Below are 21,477 nucleotides of genomic sequence, written 5' to 3' on the forward strand. Positions count from 1 at the left end.
AAAATTTGTTTTTAGAAAGGCAGTCTCATTACCTCTGTTATAACTTGGATGGCAGGTCACGCAGAAAGGCAGTCTTTTCAGGTCTCCCAGGAGGAGTCATTACCTGGAAGGGAATTCTGCTCACTAGAGCAGGGTGTTACTCTCATCTTTCTAAGGCATAGTTGAGGTTTTCTCTGTCTCCACGTGAAGGGCAGAAAGACGATGATAACCTGTGTGCGTGTGTGTGTAAAGTGCATTCAGCAAACTGGAGAGTTCTGTCCAGATGGAGAATTCTTCATGAATGAAGGCTGTAGACACAGTTCTGGCTTTCACAGCCATTATCTTCTGTGGGGCTCACAGTAACCCTGGAGGGGGCAGGGAAGGTTATATCATATCTGTTTTACGTGGGTTTGGACCAGGGTTTCTCCACCTCAGCACTGTTGACGTTTGGGGAGGGAGGATTCTGTGTTGTGGGGGCTGCCCTGTGCAACGCAGGATGTTTACCAGCATCCCTGGCTTCTAACCACTAGATGCCAGTAGCAACCCCCCACACCCAGTTGTGACGACCAAAAATGTCTACAGACATTGCCGGATGTCCCCTGGGGGGCAAAGTCACCCCCATTTGAGAACCATTGGTTTAGAGGGTTTGAGCCAACATAACCCAGAGTCTACACACAGTCTTCTAATGCCAAATCTCCCATTCCTCCACGATACCAAGTTATTCTCCACTTAAGGCCCCTTGAGAGCCACCCCCACCCATCTCTGTCCTGCTTCATGCCCCAGAGCAGGACATCCAGGGAACACACTGCTGCCTCCCTGTCCCTCTGTCTCCAGGTAGGGAGGCCAATGGGAGGCACTGATGAGGGAGGGGTGGTGGGGGAGGAGAGAGGTCAGAGTACTTGCTTCCCCTCCCTGCACACCAGGTTCTGACAGTGACTGCCAGGCTCTGGGAGCACCACTGCCTCCCTCTGCACAGTTAGGCGTAGGAATGGGGACAGCTCCTAGGCCACTAGCCGCAGCATGCTTTGCTCTCCCTCATCCATTTGATTGACCCTTGCATGCCTCTATACGTACATGGAGCTTTCATTAATTTATTTCCAGTTAGGCCTTCTTCACTGGGCCATCTGTTTTCTGCCTGTTAAAACCAATAACCCTGAACTTAGGACAAGAACTCAAATTCAACACTTGAGCACGCTGGAGCATTGCCTTCCAGCAAGCTTTCTGCTGCCTGCCACCCTTGGAACGTGCCCTCCTCTCTCTGAAACCTCCTAATCCTGGTCTCTAATGCTCTTAGCCTGCTCTTCTCTCTCCACCTCGGGTTAAGTTATTTCTGTCCTGTCTTATCTCCTCCACTGGACTTAGGGATTTGGGAGGAAAAAAAGAGAGGGATTGTATTTCACACTATTTACATGAAAATGAAATTATATTTTGTATTGCTTCACATTTTTCTTCAATACTTGGCTATGAAATTTATTAAAATATTTTTAGAACTTTTTTTAGAACTTTCATAGATTGTTTATGAAACTTTAAGGTTTTAGAACCTCACTAGATTTCTCACCTTTTGGTTTTCATAGAGAAAGCTCTCCAGGCATGTGCTGCAGGATTGGGTGGCGTTTATTCCCAGCTGGTGGAGACCGAGTGGCTCACGGCACTTATTAAATCTCTTCAGGGACCAAGCAAAGGCTTTTCTTCATCTAACAGAGCTCTCTTGGTGCTCTTGGGCCTTGAGGCGGTGACTTTGGGGTGGTTCCTTGGATCCTCAGAACTGAACAGCACCTCACATCAAATCATTGTCCACCTGGTGACAACTAGACTGACCAGGCACTGTGGTCAGCACTCCTCACATGGATATTTCATTTCAGTGTAATCTGACTTAAACTTACTCCCCTACCCTTCTACACCAAATCTGCAGGCAAACTTGTAGGACATGAATAAATAGATCCAAATTCAATAAGAAATGAGTGTTTAATGACTTTGCAGTGGAAATGAAGCGAGGAAAAGGTGAGAGAGAGCAAATGAGTTGAACTTCTAAGGTGGGGAAGGCCTCGGGGGAGGCCTTAAAGAAGTTACTGTCCAGTCCGGGCCATGGGCAGCCCCTCGCTAGAACAGGTGAGGGGCAGGGGTGGGATTGTGGTGGGGCTGGTGATGTGGACAGAGTAGGGGGGCTTGTAAGCACACCTGGGCTTAGGGGGAGACAACAGCCTAAGAGAGGCAGCAGGAGGTTAGAGAACCATCTGAGCTGTCATGTCAAACCACAGAAGCAGTGGAATCAGTCTCTTCCACAAACACTAGGCCCTGGGAAACAGAATGCCTAAGATGTGATCACTACCCCAGGAAGCTCAGCTGAAAATATGAGAGTGCAAGATCGCCTCAATGCCCAGAGAGCCCAGTGGGGCAGGAAGGACATGAAGAAACCCAAGCCCACAGGCTGGTGTCCAGAGAGCCAAGAGAGGGGGCTTTCTGGGTCAGGCAGACCAAAGCTGCAGTCTGGCAGGCAGGGCGGGATTTGGACAAGCCTCAGAGGAGATCGTGATAAGCAAGTGGGAAGAGCTTCTGAGGGTAGACGCAGGAAGGGGCACCATGGCTGATTCGGGGTTAAGGGGCGCATCTTCTCTCTGCCCTACTTTTATGCACCACTTTTGCTCCTGAGGCAGCAGGACTCTGTGCATCTGTGGCTGGTGGCGGCAGTGCAGCCCAAGACCTAGGTCCTCTAGAGACCTCTCTGATGCTCCAGAGAGACTTTGGGGGCATAAATGAAGCAATCCACTGAACAGAGAAGCTGGATGCGGAAAAAGCATTTCTAGGCTACTAGGGGCCATCTCAGAAAAGTATCCCAGCAGGATGGGGGCCTGAAGAAAAGGGGTTTTCTGTGATATGGGCAGTGTCTTTATGAATGTGGAAGGTGGGGCATCTCAGAAGAGGTAACTCTCAGGGACACGTGCAGGTGTACACACACACACACACACACACACACAATCTCTATATCTCTATTTTGAATCCCTTATTTTGAGAGCAGGAGCTACCTCTATCTTGAATGCTCTGGTAAACGCCACAGTGGCCAGGACCCTGCACCAGACCCACTGTCCTCTGTGAACGTTCCATAACTAACTGTGGGTTAATATTGGTTATGGGATGGCCCTCTCTAATGTGGGCAAATGAAAACCAGTTAGGCTAGTGAGGAACACCTGCGCCAGGTGGTGGTGTTGCCTCCAATTTCTCTGATCACTATGGTTTCGAGGTCACTGGGTGGTAACTGAGCAGCTTTTCTGGTATCTTGCCCTACACTTTCCCTCAAACTCACATTGACCTGAAAAATACCTAACCTGACATGCACTGACACTCTATCCTGAGTGTCAGATCTGTAGTTCCATTTGCCAACTAAGACACCTCTCCTGGCATGTTGCAGACGCAGCTCAAACTCAACATGTCCCAAATTGAAATCACGTTTCCTGGAATACTCGCTCTCCGCCTGTGTCCCTTCCTCATCATTGTGCTGCCCCAATTACAAACACAGGCATTAGCCTTTTGTCCTCCGTTCTGGCTCTCTCCCGCTCAAGCAAGTCTACCTCCTGGGTGTTTGTGATCCTGCCTCCTGTTACTGCCCTAGAGATGCCTCACCGGCACACACCTGGACATAACTAGATCCTGGTTGCTCTCCTGAAGGCCTCCTACCTTCAACCACATGCCCAGCATTCCTGCCACGGATGTCTCTAAAGTGCAAACGGGAGCAGGTGACTCCTCAGTTTAATATCCTTCCCCGAACTGCATTCAAAAAGAAGTCCAATTCTTGGCAAGGCCGTCTAGAGTCTTAATCGGGAGGCTTTGTTCCTTCACTCTTATCTCCAGCCATAACAAAATACTACTGTGCAGGGCTCTTTCATGCTTCCAAGCCAGACCACTCACACCTCAGCCCTCGCAGACTTGTCACAAGTCATGTCCTTCTGATGGCTAGTTTTCTTCTGTTTCCACTCCCGCGCATGTAGAGTGCTTGAGCACAAGCGTAGTGCCTTGTTCCCGGTGGAATCCCTTGCACCATGCTTTGCACACAGTGGCCATCTAACAAACGTCTATTGGATGAATGAACCACGTGCAACACTGCATCAAGGGCTATGATCCAAGGATATGAGTGGCATAGACTTGTCTTGGAGAAGCCCCTCAGCCCCCTTAGAGCTCCATGGTCATAAACTAATAGTTTCAGAACTACTCCTTCTTAATATGGATTCATACTGGGTTTTAAATTGATAGCATATATTTTATTTTTAAAATGAAACGTTATTAAATTAACTAGGGGCATTGCTCTACTCTCCATGCTTTTTAACTATTTGAAGAAACTACTAACCCACTTAAAAGACTAATTAAAAACCGTTTCTTCTGCACAAATAGCTGTTTGAGGCCACGCAGTTTACACGCAGATATCTGTCTAGAGGCGCACATTCAGACACCTGCGGGCAGAACTTACTTTCAGGACCTCCCACGACACTCCTGACTGTAGATCTTTTTTTCTTCTTTTAGCTTTCCCATCGCATAGCGGCACTAAATAACCGAAAATGTTTTGTCTGGCAACTTTCGAGAGCGAAAACCGGGGCCTAAGAGAACACAGTGATTTCTAAGTGCCCAGGTAAGATGCAGCTCCTTAACCGCCACGAGTGAGGTACCAACGCTTCTCACAGCGAAGTCCGTTCACTCCTGGAGGGTTACTACCTAATGCATTTCTGCCGTCTCGATTCCCGTCATCTGGGTCTCCAGTAGTTTTTGCCGCTAGACAGACTGCGGAAGTTAAACTCATCTCCACAGAGCTATGAGCGAAGTGAAAAATCCCGAAACTCCTGGTCATAATGCAGAGGTTTCCTCACGAGCAAGCCAAATTAAAAAACAAAATAAAATCCCATTGGCGCAGCTGGAGCCTGGGCCTCTGTGGGCGGGGCCACGGCTGGAGGAGGCGGGGGCGGACCTCGATGGGCGGGGCCGGCGCGGAGGGGGGCGGGGCCGGTGGGCGTGGCCTAGCGGGCCCCAAGAAACCGCCGCTCGCGCAGCTCCCGGGTCTCCTCAGCCACCCCCGTGCGCCGACGCGCGGGCGCCTTCGAGCTCGGCGAGCGCCGAGGCGGCGAGGGAGGAGGGCGGGATGTCGCCGTTGGCGCCAGGCCGCGCCCTGCTGGCTGCAGGAGTTGTTGCCATCCATCTCAAACGTGCCTTTTCCACGCCTCACTTGCCCCCTGCTCTCTCCGTCCCGCACCTCCACCGCGGGAACCGGCCTATCGCCACAGTTGCTGCCCCACGCCCCCTCCCCAGACTGGGCTCAGCTCTCCCGTCGCCGCGGCCGGGCCTGAGACGGACGCGGTGCGGAGCGCGGCGGGGCAGGGGAGTGGGAACGAGGCCGCGCGCAGGGGCGGGGACGCGGGAGGGCGTTAGGGTACGTGGGGGCGCGCCGGCCAATGGCAAGGCGCCTGGCGGGGGGGCGGGGCCTGCGCGAGGGCGGGGCGGCCTGCGCGGGGTGGCGGGCGGGGCGGGGCGGCTTGGGCTGGGGGCGGGCCGGCGGGGCCGGGGGAGGGGCTGAGAGACGCCGCCGCCGCTGCCGCTGCCGCCGCCGCCGCAGCCGGCGCCGCGGCTGCCGCAGCCTCTAGGAGCCTGGAAAAGGGGAAGCGCGAGCGAGCGAACGGCTCAGTCCCCGAGCGGCGGCGGCGGCGGCGGCGGCGGCGGCGGCGGCGGCGGCTGCCGGGGGGGTGCGACGGCCGAGGCGGGGGCGCTGCTGCTGCGGGGGGCCGGGGGCGGGGGCGGCGGCGGCGGCCCGCTCGAGCCATGCCGAATAAAAACAAGAAGGAGAAAGTGAGTGCGGGCTTGGGCCGCCAGACGGCCGGGGCGGGAAGGGGAAGGGGCTGCGCGGAGGGCGGCGGGGAGCTGCCCGGGAGCGGGGCGCGGCGGGACCCCCCACCCCGACGCCGGGGTCCCCAGGGCGCGGGGGCGCCGCTCTCCCACTCCGGGTGGCGGTGTGGAGCGGGTCGCGCCGGGGCCGGGTGCCGGACTGGGCCGGGCCGGCATGGGGAGGCGCGGCCGGAGTCGGGGGCGGCGTGGGCGCCCGCCCCCGGGCAACGTGCGCGGGGGGCGTGAGGGGGCAGGTGCGGCCGGCCGCGGAGGTGGTTGACCTTGTCTCGCGGAGTGGGCAGGGTCTTCAGGGTGGGGGCCGCAGACCCCGAGGAGGGACCCCCGGCCAGGAAGAACGGGAGCGAATGGATCCTGCTTGAGGGTTGTGAAGAATCGTCTGCTCTCAGAGGGCGGCTCTGGGGCTCTGAAATACTATTATTATCCTGGGTGGCGGCGACGGTGGCTGTGAGTGTGCTGCGTTTGCATGGAGGGGGGGGGTGTGTGTTTGCTTCACGTGGAGCTCTGTAGCGCTTCAGTATCACCTCAGACATCCCGCTCACAGAGTTTAGGGTGGGAGGAAAGAAAGCGATGTGATGTGGGTCGGTCAGAATGCTGAGAGCACTGTATAAATTCGGGTTTATCTGGTTAAAGTTTAATTTTGGTTAAGTTAAAATTGGTTAAAGTTTTCAGCGCCAAATACCGGTAAAGAAAACAAGGAGAATCTGAATTTAGGGGGGTAGGGCGGTGTCCCATCACAATATTGTCTCTGTAACTAAGCAGGATGATGTAGAAGTTCTTGATGGTATTGATTAAAACTGTCAGAAGTCCTGGTTTTGTATAAATCAATTTGAAAACTGCATTTTGGTTTATCTGATGTTTAGCAGTCTAAAAATTGATAAGCTTAATTGATTATGCTTGATCTTTCCCAGGAATCACCAAAAGCAGGAAAAAGTGGAAAAAGTTCAAAAGAAGGACAAGACATAATAGAATCAGAGGTAACTCTTCTCAAATATTCACGTCACGTTTTTTTAATGAAGAATTTTTAACTTAGCCTAGAAAAACTGAGGGTGATAAAACCTAGGGTCTTCCAAAATGTTTCCCTATATGGAATTTTTTTTCTAGTGTCTTTCCTCACTCTCAATTTTAGTTATTTAGATTTTTATTAATCCACCTTGAGAAAATATGAATGTTTTTTTTTTTGTTTTGTTTTTGTGAGGAGATCAGCCCTGTGCTAACATCCGCCAATCCGCCTCTTTTTTTTGCTGAGGAAGAGGGCCCTGGGCTAACATCTGTGCCCATCTTCCTCCACTTTATATGGGACGCCGCCACAGCATGGTTTGCCAAGCAGTAGGTCGGTGCGCGCCTGGGATCCGAACCAGCGAACCCCAGGCCACCGCAGCGGAGCGCGCGCACTTAACCGCTTGCGCCACCGGGCCGGCCCCGAAAATATGAATGTTTTTATGAAAGTTGTGCATATCTCTGCAGCTGGCATTCTTATCAGTTCCTTCCCCTCCGCCCCTCCTCAAGTCTAGCAGCCCTGCAGAGACTGGTGTCACAGGCTCCCACTGAATTGTTCCTGTTCCTTTCACCTTTCGGATCCTCCCCCTTCCGTCCTTTGCAAGTGGCGAGGTCCCTGTCTCAGTGGCTCATTCTCCTTCCATCACCTTGCTTTCTTCCCTGCAGTCTTGACTGCTGGTGTCCTGCCATAGCTCCTTTTCTCTGTTGATGTCTGATCCCCTTAGCCTCTTTCCTCAATAGTGTTGGTATATTTTGGTTTGTCTACTTTGGGTATTTTGTACAGTCTACTATCATCTTTCACATTTTTTTCTGTCTCTACGTTGGCCAGTTCTGACTTCTTTTGCTTTCTGGCTTTGGGCTCACTGAGGAACAGCTGGGATGCTCAGTGAGGATTGTGTCTACCTGATGGGGTGGATGTGGATCCTTGACACAGTCGTACTCGGAGAGCATTTGCAGAGCCAGCACTTTGCTTTGCTCTCTTCCCCGTGACTAGCTGTTGAACTACATCACCTCGAGCTAAGGGCCCAGGAGCTGTGGACCAGGCACAGATAATAAGCCCTTTTGAATCGTTGGTGACCGGGGAAGCCTCTTATTTTAGTGTCAAGTTCTCTAGAGCTGGATCATTGAGGTCCCTGGTCTTATCACAGATGACATTAATTTGCAAGTGTCAGGCCCCTTCCTGTAAGCCAAATCAGGATGAGTTCAGTTCTGTCTGAGAAACACAGTTAATAGTGAGGATCTGCTGTAGCCTTTTTTTTTTTTGTCCTAGGTTATCTTTTCCTTATCATTTGGTACGTTCTAAGCCTCCCTTCTTTTCAGCAGGTGGTTTATTCCAGCAAATCTCTTGTCTTCCCTAAAGCAAAAAACAGAAATCCAGAAGATCCCTTAGATATCAGTAATTCTTGGTTATTTGTGCTGGCTCTCCCGGCCCATTCTTCACAGCAGACAGTCAGGCTTTTCTGTGGCCTCCTTGCTTTTGGCTTGCTTACTTCCGTGTCACTCTTTTGACTAAATTGATTTAAATGAAATTTAGCTGCTGTGCAAGGGTGTATGCTTTTTCTTTTCTTTTTTTTTTTGGTTTATTGATCTTTCATTGAAACTTCTGAGAGTTCCTAGTGCTCCCCCGAACTTTTCTTGCTCAAGTACCTGTCTCCTCTCACTGTTAGTGTCACAAAGAAATATGAGTGTGTATGATTCATTTATTCCTATTTTAGCAGAAAGAATCTGGCTGTAAGGATGGATAATGTAAAGTTTGAACCTGAAAAATCCATCAGTAACTCAAAAACACCAACACACTAATATGTAAAATGCGTGTTTTTAAGGTGGATTGGGTTCCTAGGCTGTCAGTTGCTTAAGACTTGAGGTGTGGCCTGCAGTATCTGAGTGTGATGCCCCACTTGTCTTTCTGTATTTTTTCTAGCACAACTGACTAAGACCTGGAGCTACAGAGCTTGAAATTACCACTGAAAAACACTGAAATGTTGGGCCCTTCACTACTTCCTCTAAGGATACCAGAGGCAACATGGCATATTAAGCTTGACACTTGGCAGATCACTGTGTAAATTATTTTTGCAGGATACAAATCGATGCTCTTCAGTTCATCTGAACTTTGAGTGGACTGTTACTTTCTTATTGTTGTTCCTCTCCCCTCAGTCTTCATCTCGCTCTGTCACTTCTAGTTCTACCCACTTACCAAATATGATTGACTCACGCAGGTGAATTAAACCATTATTGTGCACGCTTCTCCTCTCCTGTCTCTCAGTGTTACTCGAAACTTGAATATTTCAACCTGAACTATTCAAAGAGGTGTGCTATTCTCATGCTGCTCCTCAAACCTTTTTAATATCATGTCACCTTCGCAGTCAGCATTTACTCAGGTTACGCTGTGAACTCCCCCGTCTTAGGACAGTTCCCACATGCGGAGCTGCACAGCCTGAGAGATGTGCAGAACAGGTGCACGCCCAGGGCAGAGGGGCCAGGTTTGGGAAATAATTCCAACAGAGAAAAGCCTACGGTTGACTTAATTCACCACTTCAAGTATGGGGAAGGTCCTTATACTAAAATCCTGGCTGGGTATAATCTATGCACACAGAGAACAAAGGAGCAAGTGGCTTACATTGCAGAACACTTTTTGGTTAAAGCAAGGGAACATTTGATGGCAGCGGTTTTTAGTAAGGAATACGAAGTCCTGCAGTAAAGGATAGAGTGGTATAAAGGAAAGTATTTCAGCATTGGGGGTTAGATAATAAAAATGCTGACTCCTGATGGCCGTAAATGATGTCGCCTAACTTCTGTGGCCTTGTTTCCTCATCTCTAAAATGACTTGGTGAGTTTCAGATTTGGCCATTTTTAACTCTATGGGATAGATTAGGCACGACCCCTCTTGAAAGAAGTATTCCCTGCAAGATGAAAGGCAGGATATGTCCTTCAATGTCACAAAATACCATGAAAGGTCATAACTGCTGTTCTGCAACTTTTGCTTTTTTCTAGAAATTTCTACTCCTTGAATGATGTGTACTGGTACATTTTTCTTTTCTTTTTTTCTCTTGCAAATAGAATGTTTAAATTTGACTTGCTTATCCACACGTGTTCTAGAAATAAAAGGTTCTGCCCAGGACGTACTGCTGCTTTATTTCATAGCACATTTTAAGGAGTGAGGCCACACATGGGCTCATGGGTAACTTGAAGTTGGAAAACTCTGGAGATTGACAGAGGGAACTCATCTTTGAGCAGCTGTTCTCAGTGTCACATTCAAATCTGCAGAAACATAACTAGGCACATTTTATAAATATTTAGAACCTTAATAAATTGCTCAGAGATTCCTCAAGTCCGTTTTGGAGGATCAGACCCTGCGATGGTGTTTTTGTTGTTGTTTTAGTTAGTTTGTGTACTGTGTCCAAAGTTACGTTTTAAAAAGTGTTAATGCTTTTTGTCAAGTGATTTGTTTTAAACATATTAAAGGTTGTTGGAGTGGTGTTCTTTGGTGTGTATTTTACATATCCTGCTTCAGTTTAGCTTTGTTTGAAAGTCGCTACAGCAACTCTTACATAATATCTGTTTCTGAAAAGAAAGCTGAACTATTCTCTCTCCAACTTGTTAGCTTATTTTGACACCTTCTACCTTTAGTAATAACGTCGTTCTCTTTATAATCTCTCCCTTTGTGTTCCCCTGCCACCCTCCCCCCCCCCCCCCGCCCACGTTGCAGAGACAGGGACCAGGCTTGCTGAGGTCCCATAGGTGTAGGTGGTGGAGTCAATGTTTTAGAAATTAAAACTGAAAATTTAAAAGTATTTATTAATTCATCTAATAATAACAATAACACCCATTACATGTTAACATAAATAACATTTTTATGAAAAATATTTTTTCAAGAAAATTTTTTTGACTTTCTAGTCACTTGTCTTTGTAGCAGGAGCTTTAGCCTGAATGAGTTGGAGGAGGGCAGTGAAACTCAGTTTGTTGGTATGTGTGTTTTCTGAGGAGGCAGCCATGATTATCACTTCCTGAGAGGAGAGTCCCCGACTCCCCTCCCCCAAAACACCAAAAGCCACTGTCTTCTAGGCTGAATTCTGAACTCAGGCTGTTACCAGGGGCCTCCCATGCCACATTTTCCATCATTGTCTTCCCAACTTTTTTCCATACAACCCTAAACTGGACTCCAGTGAAATTCAGGGAGAACCAAAGGAATAGTACTTCAAATTATTTTTTGAAATTCGTATGTAACTATTATGTAGGAAATGGAATTTCCTGCTTTGAATTGTCACGTCTTGGTTCTCTGTTCCCAGCCGCTCAGCATCATCTTTGCTTAGAGCCCAGGTGTTTAGGAAAGATGGGGCCTCTGCAAAGAGGATAATCAGCATGGGATTGGAAGGCATTTGAGTTAGGAGGAGTTGCTGAGAGCCTGCTGCCCTCAGGGTAGTGAGGAAGCAGCAGTTCTTCCCTGAGCTGTCCCCTTTCTAGCACCCACTCCTGTCCTATGTTACACGCTGGACGCTTGGTAGAGTGAGTGCCTCCCACGTGAGAGCTCTCAAGCAGGCATCCCTGACTTGTGGGGCAGATGCTTCCCTGTGGGGCTGCCCTGTCATCCTGTGCACGGTAGGATGTTCCCCAGCGTCCTCAGCCTTCTCCACTAGATGCCGGTGGCCCTCCAACTGTGACGACCAAAAGTGCCTCCAGACATTGCCAAATGTCCCCTGGAGGGCAAAATGGCCCCCTATAGAGACCACTGCTCTAGAAGGACCCCTCTACAAAGTATGTACATTTGCTTGCAAATCATGCCTGGCACATATTCCTCCAAGCGTGATAGTTCCTTCCTTTAGAATAGCAGTGCTCAGGCAGAAGAGGTTTCAGCACCCTTTACACTCTTAAAAACTAATGAGGATCCCAAAGAGCTTTTGTTTAGGTGGGTTATAGCTATCTGATATTTTTCATATTAGAATTAAAACTGAAATATTTTAGACTTTAATTCATTTAATAATAACAATAACACACTTATTACATGTTAACATAAATACCATGTTTTTATGAGAAATAACGATTTACAAAACTTCACTGAGAAGAATGGCGTTGCTCTATGTTTTTGCAAATCTCTTTAATATGTGGCTTAATAGAAGATAGCCAGCTTCTCGAGTCTGCTGCATTCAATCTGTTTTGATATCAAAAGTCTTGTAGCCTGTGAAAAATCGACATAATGATAGTTATAAAGGCAAATCGTGTCTTAGTATTATCATAAAAACAGCAGACCCCAGAAGGAGTCTAAGGGACCCCACCGAGGGTACCTAGACCCCACTTTAAGAAGTGTTGTGTAATACTCTTCCCACCCTCTTTACTGTCTATCTGAATCCTTTCATCTTTTTAGCTAGAACTCAAGTTCATTTATTCTGAAATTTAAGGGAAACTTTTTCTCACCATCTCGGACCATGTTTTTTCCATATTTTAATTTTGAATAGCAGTTATTTGCTCTACTGATTATCATTTATGCTGCCTTGGACAACCTGTAGTTGCCTGTGATTTGCCTCCCTAACTCTAGATTAAGTCTTGGAGGACAACAATTTAACTTGATTCTTCTTGGCACTTACCATATATATTAGGACCTGGAGTCAAGACGTATTGGTGGGTTTTAAAAGGGCTCGGGAAGGAGGAGAGCTTCAAGTCAATTAGCTTGGTGATTTTTCTGATACTAATTAGAACAAAAAAATCTCTTTTGTTAGGAGGCTTATTTCTTTATCACCTTTTTGATCCTCTAGGGAAATTTTAATGCAAAGTTTTCATTCGGTATAATTTGTTTTAAATCAGTAGCATTATAGTAAAACAGAAGATTATGGTACTTAGGTCTTTTTCGAGTGTCTTGTGAAAGTTTTAAGAAGAAGAAGATTTGGGGTTTTTTTTAGTTTGTTTTTATGTACCAGAGGTCACTGGTAAAAAGTATAGTCTCAGAAGATGTTATTTAAATTAAAGTATTTCAAAATAGGATTTCCATTTAAATATAAGGCTTCCAATTTGACCTTTGGTGCTTTTTATTTCTTATTTGAAATTTACTTTAGGAATATTTCTCAGTAGAACATACATATATATTTTTAACATAAGTTAAAGAGAGAGAAAGTTTTGTTTTGATCATCTCTTGTTCTGTGCAAGCACTGGGGAAGATAAAAAGAATGATATTGTCCTGACCTCTGAAGAACTTTTTTCTGTTATTTCTGAAGTGTCGCACCTGTTGCTTCTGGACATTCGGTAGCCTTGGGAGTAACTTGGCCCCCCATTCGGTCATACCTTGTAGCCTCTGGATAGATGGGACAAGATGGAGCACGTTCTTGGGAAGAGCCAACTGGAGCTTTGGGTTAGGAAATGAGAAGCTTTAAATGTCTAACCAAACAGAGGATCACCATTAAATTGTGGAGTTCCAGAAAGCGTGTTGGACCCAGGTTATGTGTTGTAGGTAAAGCCAGCAGAAAGATCCATCAGCATTGCTTTTCCTCGTCCCTGAAAGCTGCATTACACGTTATGTAATTGTAGAAGGAGTTCATCAAGCGAGTTATATGAAATAATCTAAAGTTTCCCGGGTCGTGAGAGGAGCGCAGAGTTCCTGTGTTGAAGCAGCTGCAGAGTGAGCGCAAGCCCACAGCCCTGCGGGTGTTGGTGGGGGAGTCGCCGCCTGCATCTGGAGGAGCTGGGTGAGTCAGTCTGCCACCAGCTGAATCATGGTGACATTTTCCTAAGTCATGTGGAAAATTCATCTGAAAGATTTCAACTAGAGAAAGCCTCCGGTGTTTCCTTGAAACGTTGGGTACCTGTCAAGGTCAGGGCATGATGGCATCTGGTGTGGCACAGCATTATAGGTAATTATCTTGCACTTTCCTATCAGTGTTGTGTTAAGCGGAGACTTGCTGGGGCCCTGCATCTGGGTCGGGTTTGAGAACACCCCCTGCAGGGAAGTGCTGCTTCCGAGAGCCAAACAATACTGTCATCTCTGTTTTCTCCACCTGGGGGAGTAAGAGAACAAGCCTAGAAATTAAACTCTCCTGGGAAAATAGTGCTTTATTAGTTTGAGGATGTTGAATTTTCCTTCATCTTAAATATATATATATTTTTTTTGCTGAGGAGGATTTGCCCTGTGCTAACATCTGTTGTCAGTCTTCCTCTTTTTTTTTGCTTGAGGAAGATTATCCCTGAGCTAAATTAGTGCCAGTCTTCTGTTTTGTATGTGGGACGCAGCCACAGCGTGGCTGGTGAGTGATGTGGGTCCATGCCTGGGATCCAGACTGGCAAACACAGGCCACTGAAAGTGGAGCACGCAGAACTTTAACCACTTAGCCACAGGGTCAGCTCCATGTTAAGTATTTTTTTAAAGATGAGTTTTAGCATGGCTCTGAAGGGATGTTAGCTCTGACCTAAGGCTGTTTTTGCCCAGTGGGAAAATTAAAGTACCTGGGAACTCTGAGGTGTTAGACCTGCGCCGTCTAAGATGTTAGCCGTTAGCCAAACGTGGCTATTTAAATTAATGAAAATCACATTAAATTTAAAAATTCAGTTCCTCTGTCACACTAGCCACATTTCAAGTGCCCAGGAGCCACCAGTGGCTAGTGGCTGCTCTATATTGGACAGTAGATATTGAACATTTCTCCCTTCACAGAAGGTTCTATTGGACAGAGCTGCCTGAGACCCTAGCAGCTTTTTCCAAAGTAATTCTAATGTGAGCGTATTTAACTTAATTTAGCTTATTAGCTATCACTCTTCTTAATATGAAATATCAAATTTAAAGGAAAAGAAGACATAAATTGGTGAAAGAGAAGGAAGTGGATGACGTTAGGGAGAAGAGGAAGTGAGAAGACAAGGGAATTCGGTGGGGAGATGGGAAGAAGGCCCCTCTTCCCACTTGGCCCGGGACCACCTGTGTTCCCAGACCTACCCCTGCTGTACAGGCGGGAAGGGCCCTTTCCCGGGGGAGCTGGCCTCCAGAGACCCAAGGGAAACAACCACCTTATGTCCTTCTCTTTCTTTTTAGATATTTTATCTTTATTTGTTCTTGGGTCAAAACATACATGGTTAATTAAAAATCTATCATTTCCCATTTCACCTAATCCACTCTCAGCCCTGCATCACAGACTGTCCTACAGGTAGCTCCATGGTCCAGAATTTGGGGGAAGCAGGATCATGTGGAGAGGGCGGGCCCTGGAGGAAGATGCCCTTTCTGCTCCCACGAGTGATCTTTCTACCTCTCAGGCATTCTCTTTCACGTGGCAGGCTTCCCTCCAGTTGATTCGTTCATTCCCGGTCACCCAGCAGGTACATGCCGAGATCTTCTGTGTGCTGAGTGCCGTGGCAGGTGCTGGGGATTCAGCACGGACACTGCAGGGCCCCTGCATTCATGCCATTTGTTTTCAGTGAGTGCTGACTGCACTGTGTTTCCTAGGGACACTGGTGACGTTTGCTGTGAGACTGTCACACTTTGCAGAGTAATGGCTCTGGGGCTTTCCATGCCAGGTGCATCCTCTGGTCATTGTGATACCAAAACTGTGCTCACACGTCTCCAGACACCCCTGGTGGGGCAGGACCGCGTCTTGCAGCCGCTGTGCTAGAGACCAGGGAGGTTGCTTCAGGTGGTCAGGGACAGCCTCACCTAGGAGATGGCTTTAAAGGTGAGACCTGAACGTGAAGGAGCCAGCGATGCGAAGATCTGGTCAAGGGCATTCCAGCCAGAGGAAGCAGCTAGTGCAAAGGCCCTGAGGCAGAAGTGAGCTTGCTGTGTCTACCGGGAAGAAGACCAGTTTGGCTGAAGAGAAGTGAGAGTGGGTGAGGCGGGAGGGATGAAGTTGGAGAGAAGGGCGCAGGCTAGGTCCAGTGGGATCTTGTCAGCAGCTGTTGGCAGGGGTTTGGATTTTTATTCTAAGGATGATGGGAAGCCATTGAGATGTTTGGAGCAGGGAGGTGAGGTGATCTGACTCTAAAAAGATCTGTGCAGCTGCTGTGTAGGGAATAGAGGGGAAGAACTGAAACTAGGAGGCCCCTGGAAGACTCAGCCCTCTCAGATGCCTGGTTGCCTATCTGCCCAGGCCGTGATGGGGCCCTAGCCCAGCTGGCCGTGGGCTCTGGCCTGGGGCGTGGCAGCTGACTGCTTGCTTTATAGGCCTGAGCTGAGGGCTGGCTCTTGTGGCTTCCCACCCTTAAAGGCCAGGATGCGGAGAGTGTTGCTGTGAGGCCCGGCTCCCACACTGGCAGCCTTAGTTGTTCCTAGACAGTCTGATTTCTTTGGAGAATGCCTTTCTTCCCCTTGTAAACACCCGGGCCGCCAGTGTTGTACAGACGTGGTTCAGTGGCTATGGACAGATCAGTATCAGACGAAAAATTAATCTCCTCCTCCTTTTCAACCCGGTGTCTTACTCCTGCCCTTCAGAGTTTCTGAATCCTGAGCCTCTCAGGGGCTCTCTGGGGCAGGTCATGTGCCTCCTTCTTCCAGCCCCACCCCTCTTTGTGGTTTCCAGATCGAAGTTGCCTCTGCCTTGCTTTGTCGGCCTCCGACAACGACCCTCCATCTGCTTTCTCCTCTTCCAGACATCTGTTGAACGCTCTTGTCCTTAGATGCACCAGTGACCCCCCATGCAGATCTTTTTGTGATTGAAGTTTATAACTTTCTATTCATTCATTATCACTTGTAATGGGGCTCAAGAGGTTTGCCAGTAAGTGTGAGTGCATGGTCAGCCTTGATCAGGAAAATCTCTTCTGTTCTTCCCTTATTTTTACCTCTCAGCCAGGGATTGTTGGCCTAGTGCAGAAGTCAGAAAACTTTTTCTATAAAGTGCCAGATAATAAATATTTTAGGCTTTGGGGGCCATACGGTCTCTGTTGCAACTACTCAACTCTGCTCTTGTAGCAAGTGAGCAGCCGTAGAAAATATGTAAAAAAAAAAATAGACGTGGCTGTGTGCCAATAAAACTTTATTTACAGAAACAGGCAAGGGGCCAGATTTGGCCCATGGGCTGAAGCTTGCCTACCTCTGGCCTAGTGGAAACCAAATCAGGTTCAGTACTTAGAGAAACTCTTTGGCGAGAGGCTGGGCACTGTTGCTACCCTGTGGGTCTCTGCTTGGGCTCTTATCTGCAACCAGCAGTGGTTATGCTCTGTGAAAGAGGTATTCCTTTGTTTTTGACTCTAGTTGCAATCTAGAAGCTATTGAGAGAGCAGTGATTTGGCCTGATTTGGCCCTGCCCAGTTGAACAATAAATGTCTTGCAGCTAGTTGTGACTTTTTAGAATTGCGGTGTTGGAATGGAAGGAAGAGGTGTTTGTTTAGTATAGTGACCCTTATATGGAAAAACGTCTAGGAATGAGGCTTTGTCACAAATCCACTTGCCTATTTTATTGTTGGAATGAAATAACTCAAAGTACAGAGACTCTAACAAACACCCATTTATCTACTGGCCAGATTTTTTTTCACTCCGAATATATGGGAGTGCTGTTGCCTGGCTGCACAGGAGATTAGGGCTTGTGGGTAGCTGCTGGGCAATGGCACATTCAGGCTGGATGCATCTCATGTTATAAACTGCAATGGGATGGTTCTCCTGAGTGTGAAGGAAAACCTCTAGCTAGAGTCTTGTTCCCTCTCCCCGCAGAGGTGCAGCCACGCGCACGGCTCCGGTGGAGGAGTTGGGAGAAGCTTTGTTCCTTTGGGCAGACAGTGCCTGTCCTCTGGCCCTCCCTGTGGGTGAGCAGTGTGCAGCAGGGCCAGGCTAGGGCAGCAGCTCCACCACTCCGGCACCCCAGCACAGGGTCCAGACCTGCCTGGGGTTGACCGCTTCCCTTCCCCCTCCTCTAAGACCCCACTGCCAGTGCCTCAGGGATTGGGGCACCCCATATTGACTGATTCGCCCTCCTCCAGAGCCCACGTAGCTCTTCTGTAAAGAGGCCCTGGGATGGGGAGGGCATGGCTCCCACTTCGTTGGCGTAGCTTCATTCTGCGTCTCTAATAGTGTTTCAGGTCATCTGGAAGCCCCCACGTTCCACCTGGAAAATGCAGCTGCCTCTCAGTGTGGTGGGGGGCCCTGTGCTCACCCAGAAACCTCCAGGGCTACTGACTTTCAGTGACTTCCAGTGAAAGGGACAGGTCAGCCATTTTGATTTGGGTTTGATAAAGAATACTGAATTTGATAATTTCCCGTCATTGAGCCAAAAATAAAGAGGCTGAAGTAAATCCTGGGGCATCTCTCACCTCACTGAACGGATAGATAAAAACAAAACAACCCATTACCTCCATTCCAGGAGTGACAAAAAAGGAAGCATTAAGTCTGGTTTAGATTTCACCCAAATCAAGTAGCTAAGTGGTATCATACTTCATTACAGAAACTTCTTGTAATTTCAAGATAGATAATCCAGTTTTTATTTTATGAGTAAACACCTAAACCAAGGAAACACACCTGTTGTTTATCACTTAGTTCAGCCAACATGAATGCCTTCTCTGTGCCAGAGCACAGCCCAGCCTGCGGAAGCACGCGTGCCCACTGGCCCTCATAGCGCCTCGCTGTTTGTGATAGTCCTCTCAGCCTGGAGGACTGAAGGGTGGTCAGAGGGTCGCGCCGGTTAGGAGTGGTGGGTTAAGCTGTTGTGGTGTTGAGTCCTCCGTTCCATACTGGTTCCTGCCTTGCTGTGTGCCTGGTGCTGCCCTTGACACTGGGGTTCATCGCTGAAAAGACAAGCTCTTTCAGAGAGCTTCCAGTCTCCTGTTCGAGAGACCCCCATCCCAGTGCCAGGCGAAGAGAGCTGCACAGCCATATTTGGAGGTCACTGAGGGTCACAGAAGAAGGAAGCTTATGGTTCTGCCTGGGACAGTTGGGGGAGATTCCCTGAACAAGCTGACAAGGAAAGAAAACACTTTTTTTTTTTAATATGTGATAAAATACACATAACACAAAACTTACCATTAGTGACATTTAGTACATTCACAGTGTTGTGCAACTGTCACAAGTGGCTAGTTCCAGAACATTTTCCTCGGGAAATCCCCTACCCGTTAAGTGGTCAGTCTTCATTTCCCCCTACCGCCAGCCCCTCGCAACCCCTGATCTGCCTTCTCTCTGGATTTACCTATTGTGGATATTTCTTGTAAATGGAATCATACAACATGTGGCTTTTTGTGTTTGGCTTCTTTCATTTTATGTAGTATTTTCTAGGTCCATCTGTGTTGTAGCTTGTGTCAGTACTTCATTCGTTTTTATGGCTGAGTATTTGTTTTTATGGCTGAGTAATATTCCATTGTTTGGATACACCATCATCAGTTGATGAGTATTTGGGTCGTTTCCATCCTTGGTTATTGTGAATAGTGCTGCTATGAATATTGTTGTACAAGTTCCTGTTTCAACACCTATTTTCAGTTCTTTTGGGTATATACATAGGAGTAGGATTGTTGGGTCATGTGGTAATTTTGTGTTTAACTTATTGAGGAACTGCCATGTTTTCCATAGTGGCTGCATCATTTTATATTCCCACCAGCAAGTACGAGGGTTCCAGTTTCTCCACATCCTCCCTAACACTTGTTTTCCTTTTTTTTTTTTTTTTTTTAGTGAGAAAGATCAGCCCTGAGCTAACATCCATGCTAATCCTCCTCTTTTTGCTGAGGAAGACTGGCGCTGAGCTAACATCTATTGCCAGTCCTCCTCCTTTGTTTTCCCCCAAAGCCCCAGTAGATAGTTGTATGTCATAGTTGCACATCCTTCTAGCCGCTGTATGTGGGACGCAGCCCCAGCATGGCCGGAGAAGCTGTGCGTCGGTGCGCGCCTGGGATCCCCACCTGGGCCGCCAGCAGCAGAGCGCGCGCACTTAACCGCTAAGCCATGGGGCCAGCCCTCCATTTTTTAAAATTATAGCCACCCTAGTGGATATGAAGTGGTAGGTCATTGTGGGTTTTATTTGCATTTCCCTAGTGGCTCAAGATATTGAGCATCTTGTCATGTGCTTATTCGCCATTTGTATATCTTCAAAGCAATTCTGTTAAAGTCCTTTGCCCATTTTTTAATTGAGTTGTTTATCTTTCTGTTGTTGTTAGAGTTCTTAATATATTCTAGATACTAAACTTTTATTAGATATATCTTTCAGGTATTTTCTCCCATTCTGTAGATTGTCTTTTCACTTTCTTAATAGTATCCTTTGATGCACAAACATTTTTAATGTTTATGAAGTCTAATTTGTGTTTTTTCTTTTGTTGCTTTTGCTTTTGGTGTTATATCTGAGAAACCATTGTCAAATCCAAGGTCATGAAAAGATTTACCTCTGTAGTCTTTTAAGAGCTTTATGGTTTTATCTCCTGTATTTAGGTCATTTATCCATTTTGAGTTAATTTTTGTATATGGCGTGAGGTAGGAATCCAACTTCATTCTTTTGCATATGAGTATGCAGTTGTCCCAGCACCATTTGTTGAAGAGCCTCTTATTTTCCCATTGAGTGGTCTTGGCTCTTAATTCTATCCATTGGTCATATGTCCATGCTTATGCCAGTACCACCCTATTTTGATGGAAATACTCTTTTAAAAGATCTTAAAAGACATGTCAGTGTGGGTCTTCTTGAGCAGTGTATCACATAGTATCTATCACATAGGCTCTGGCACATAGTCGTGGTGGTTGGGTCTAACCATTATAAAATTACAGAAGGGGGGAATTTTGAAAGACATTGGAGAATAGAAATGCTCAGGTTTGAGGCACAAGGGAGGCAGTGTCCAAAGTCCAGGGACCGAGTGAGGTCCAAGTTTGGTTCCACCACTGACTGCACGATCCCAGGAGGTGGCCCTGCACTCTGGGCTCAGGTCTCCTCATCTGTAAAATAAGACCACTGTGGGAGTACGTGGAGGACTGATGCGGTGGTATAACAGCTGCTCCAAGCGTTCCACTCCAAGCTCTGCCACCCCACCAGGTTACAGCTTGGGACAGGGCCGTGTCTGTCACTCACAGTGCCTGGCTTTGAGTGAGTTAGGGAGTCACAGGGACTGTCAGAGTACCTATGGAGAATTCTGTGCGGGCAGGGCCCCCTTTGGGCTCTAACCGTTACGTGTCCTGTTGGCGACTGATGTTTGGAGCTCAGGAGAAAAATGTGTTCAGAGCATCTCCATTTCTCCAGGCCTTCCTCACCTCCTCAGGCTCGCCTCCCTTTAGAGTGCTTCTTGGCTCAAAGTGTCTACACACACACACACACACACACACTCGAGGGCATCAGATCACTCACTCCCTTTAAGCCGTCAGACTGACAGCCATCCTGTCTTGTCAGACTCGTCCTTTTCTTGCTCTGTTTTGTTGTCACTGCAGAGGCCCAGATTCCAGCTCCTTGCTCAGTTGTTCCCTCAAGTTTGCCCCCCTCTCTGCGGCCTGCCCCGTCAGCGTTGAGTGCATTCAAACCCCTTGTCTCCCAAACAGTCAGAGACCCCTCCTCTGACCCTGCTGCCCCTGGTGCCCAGTGCCCTTCTTTCTTCCCAGCCCCATTTTTCGAAGGTGCTGTGGATGCTCTGGGTCTTCCTACTTCAGCCTCAGCTCCAGCGGCTCCTCCCTGCCCCACTCCACAGACTGACCTCACCCAGCCTCCACGTCCTCCGTGTTGCCAAATGCAGCAGGATTTGGCTTTTAGTGGCATTTGACGGGGTTGATGCCCTTTC

At 47.9% G+C, this 21,477-nt stretch overlaps 1 protein-coding gene across 6 annotated transcripts in view; it reads left to right on the top strand.

The window, feature by feature from the left end:
* The first annotated feature begins 5,738 nt into the window (after positions 1–5,738).
* The window catches only part of PPP2R5C (protein phosphatase 2 regulatory subunit B'gamma), a 146,449-nt gene continuing 130,710 nt past the window's right edge, over positions 5,739–21,477 (top strand). For all 6 annotated transcript variants that reach the window (XM_058567715.1, XM_058567720.1, XM_058567714.1 and 3 more), the window contains exons 1-2: positions 5,739–5,802; positions 6,768–6,833. In XM_058567715.1, the coding sequence (XP_058423698.1) occupies positions 5,776–5,802; positions 6,768–6,833 (93 nt within the window). In that variant the 5' untranslated portion in view covers positions 5,739–5,775. The remainder of the gene's footprint in view (positions 5,803–6,767; positions 6,834–21,477) is intronic.

Source organism: Diceros bicornis, chromosome 24 (genome assembly GCF_020826845.1).
Source record: "Diceros bicornis minor isolate mBicDic1 chromosome 24, mDicBic1.mat.cur, whole genome shotgun sequence".
NCBI classification, from domain to species: domain Eukaryota; kingdom Metazoa; phylum Chordata; class Mammalia; order Perissodactyla; family Rhinocerotidae; genus Diceros; species Diceros bicornis.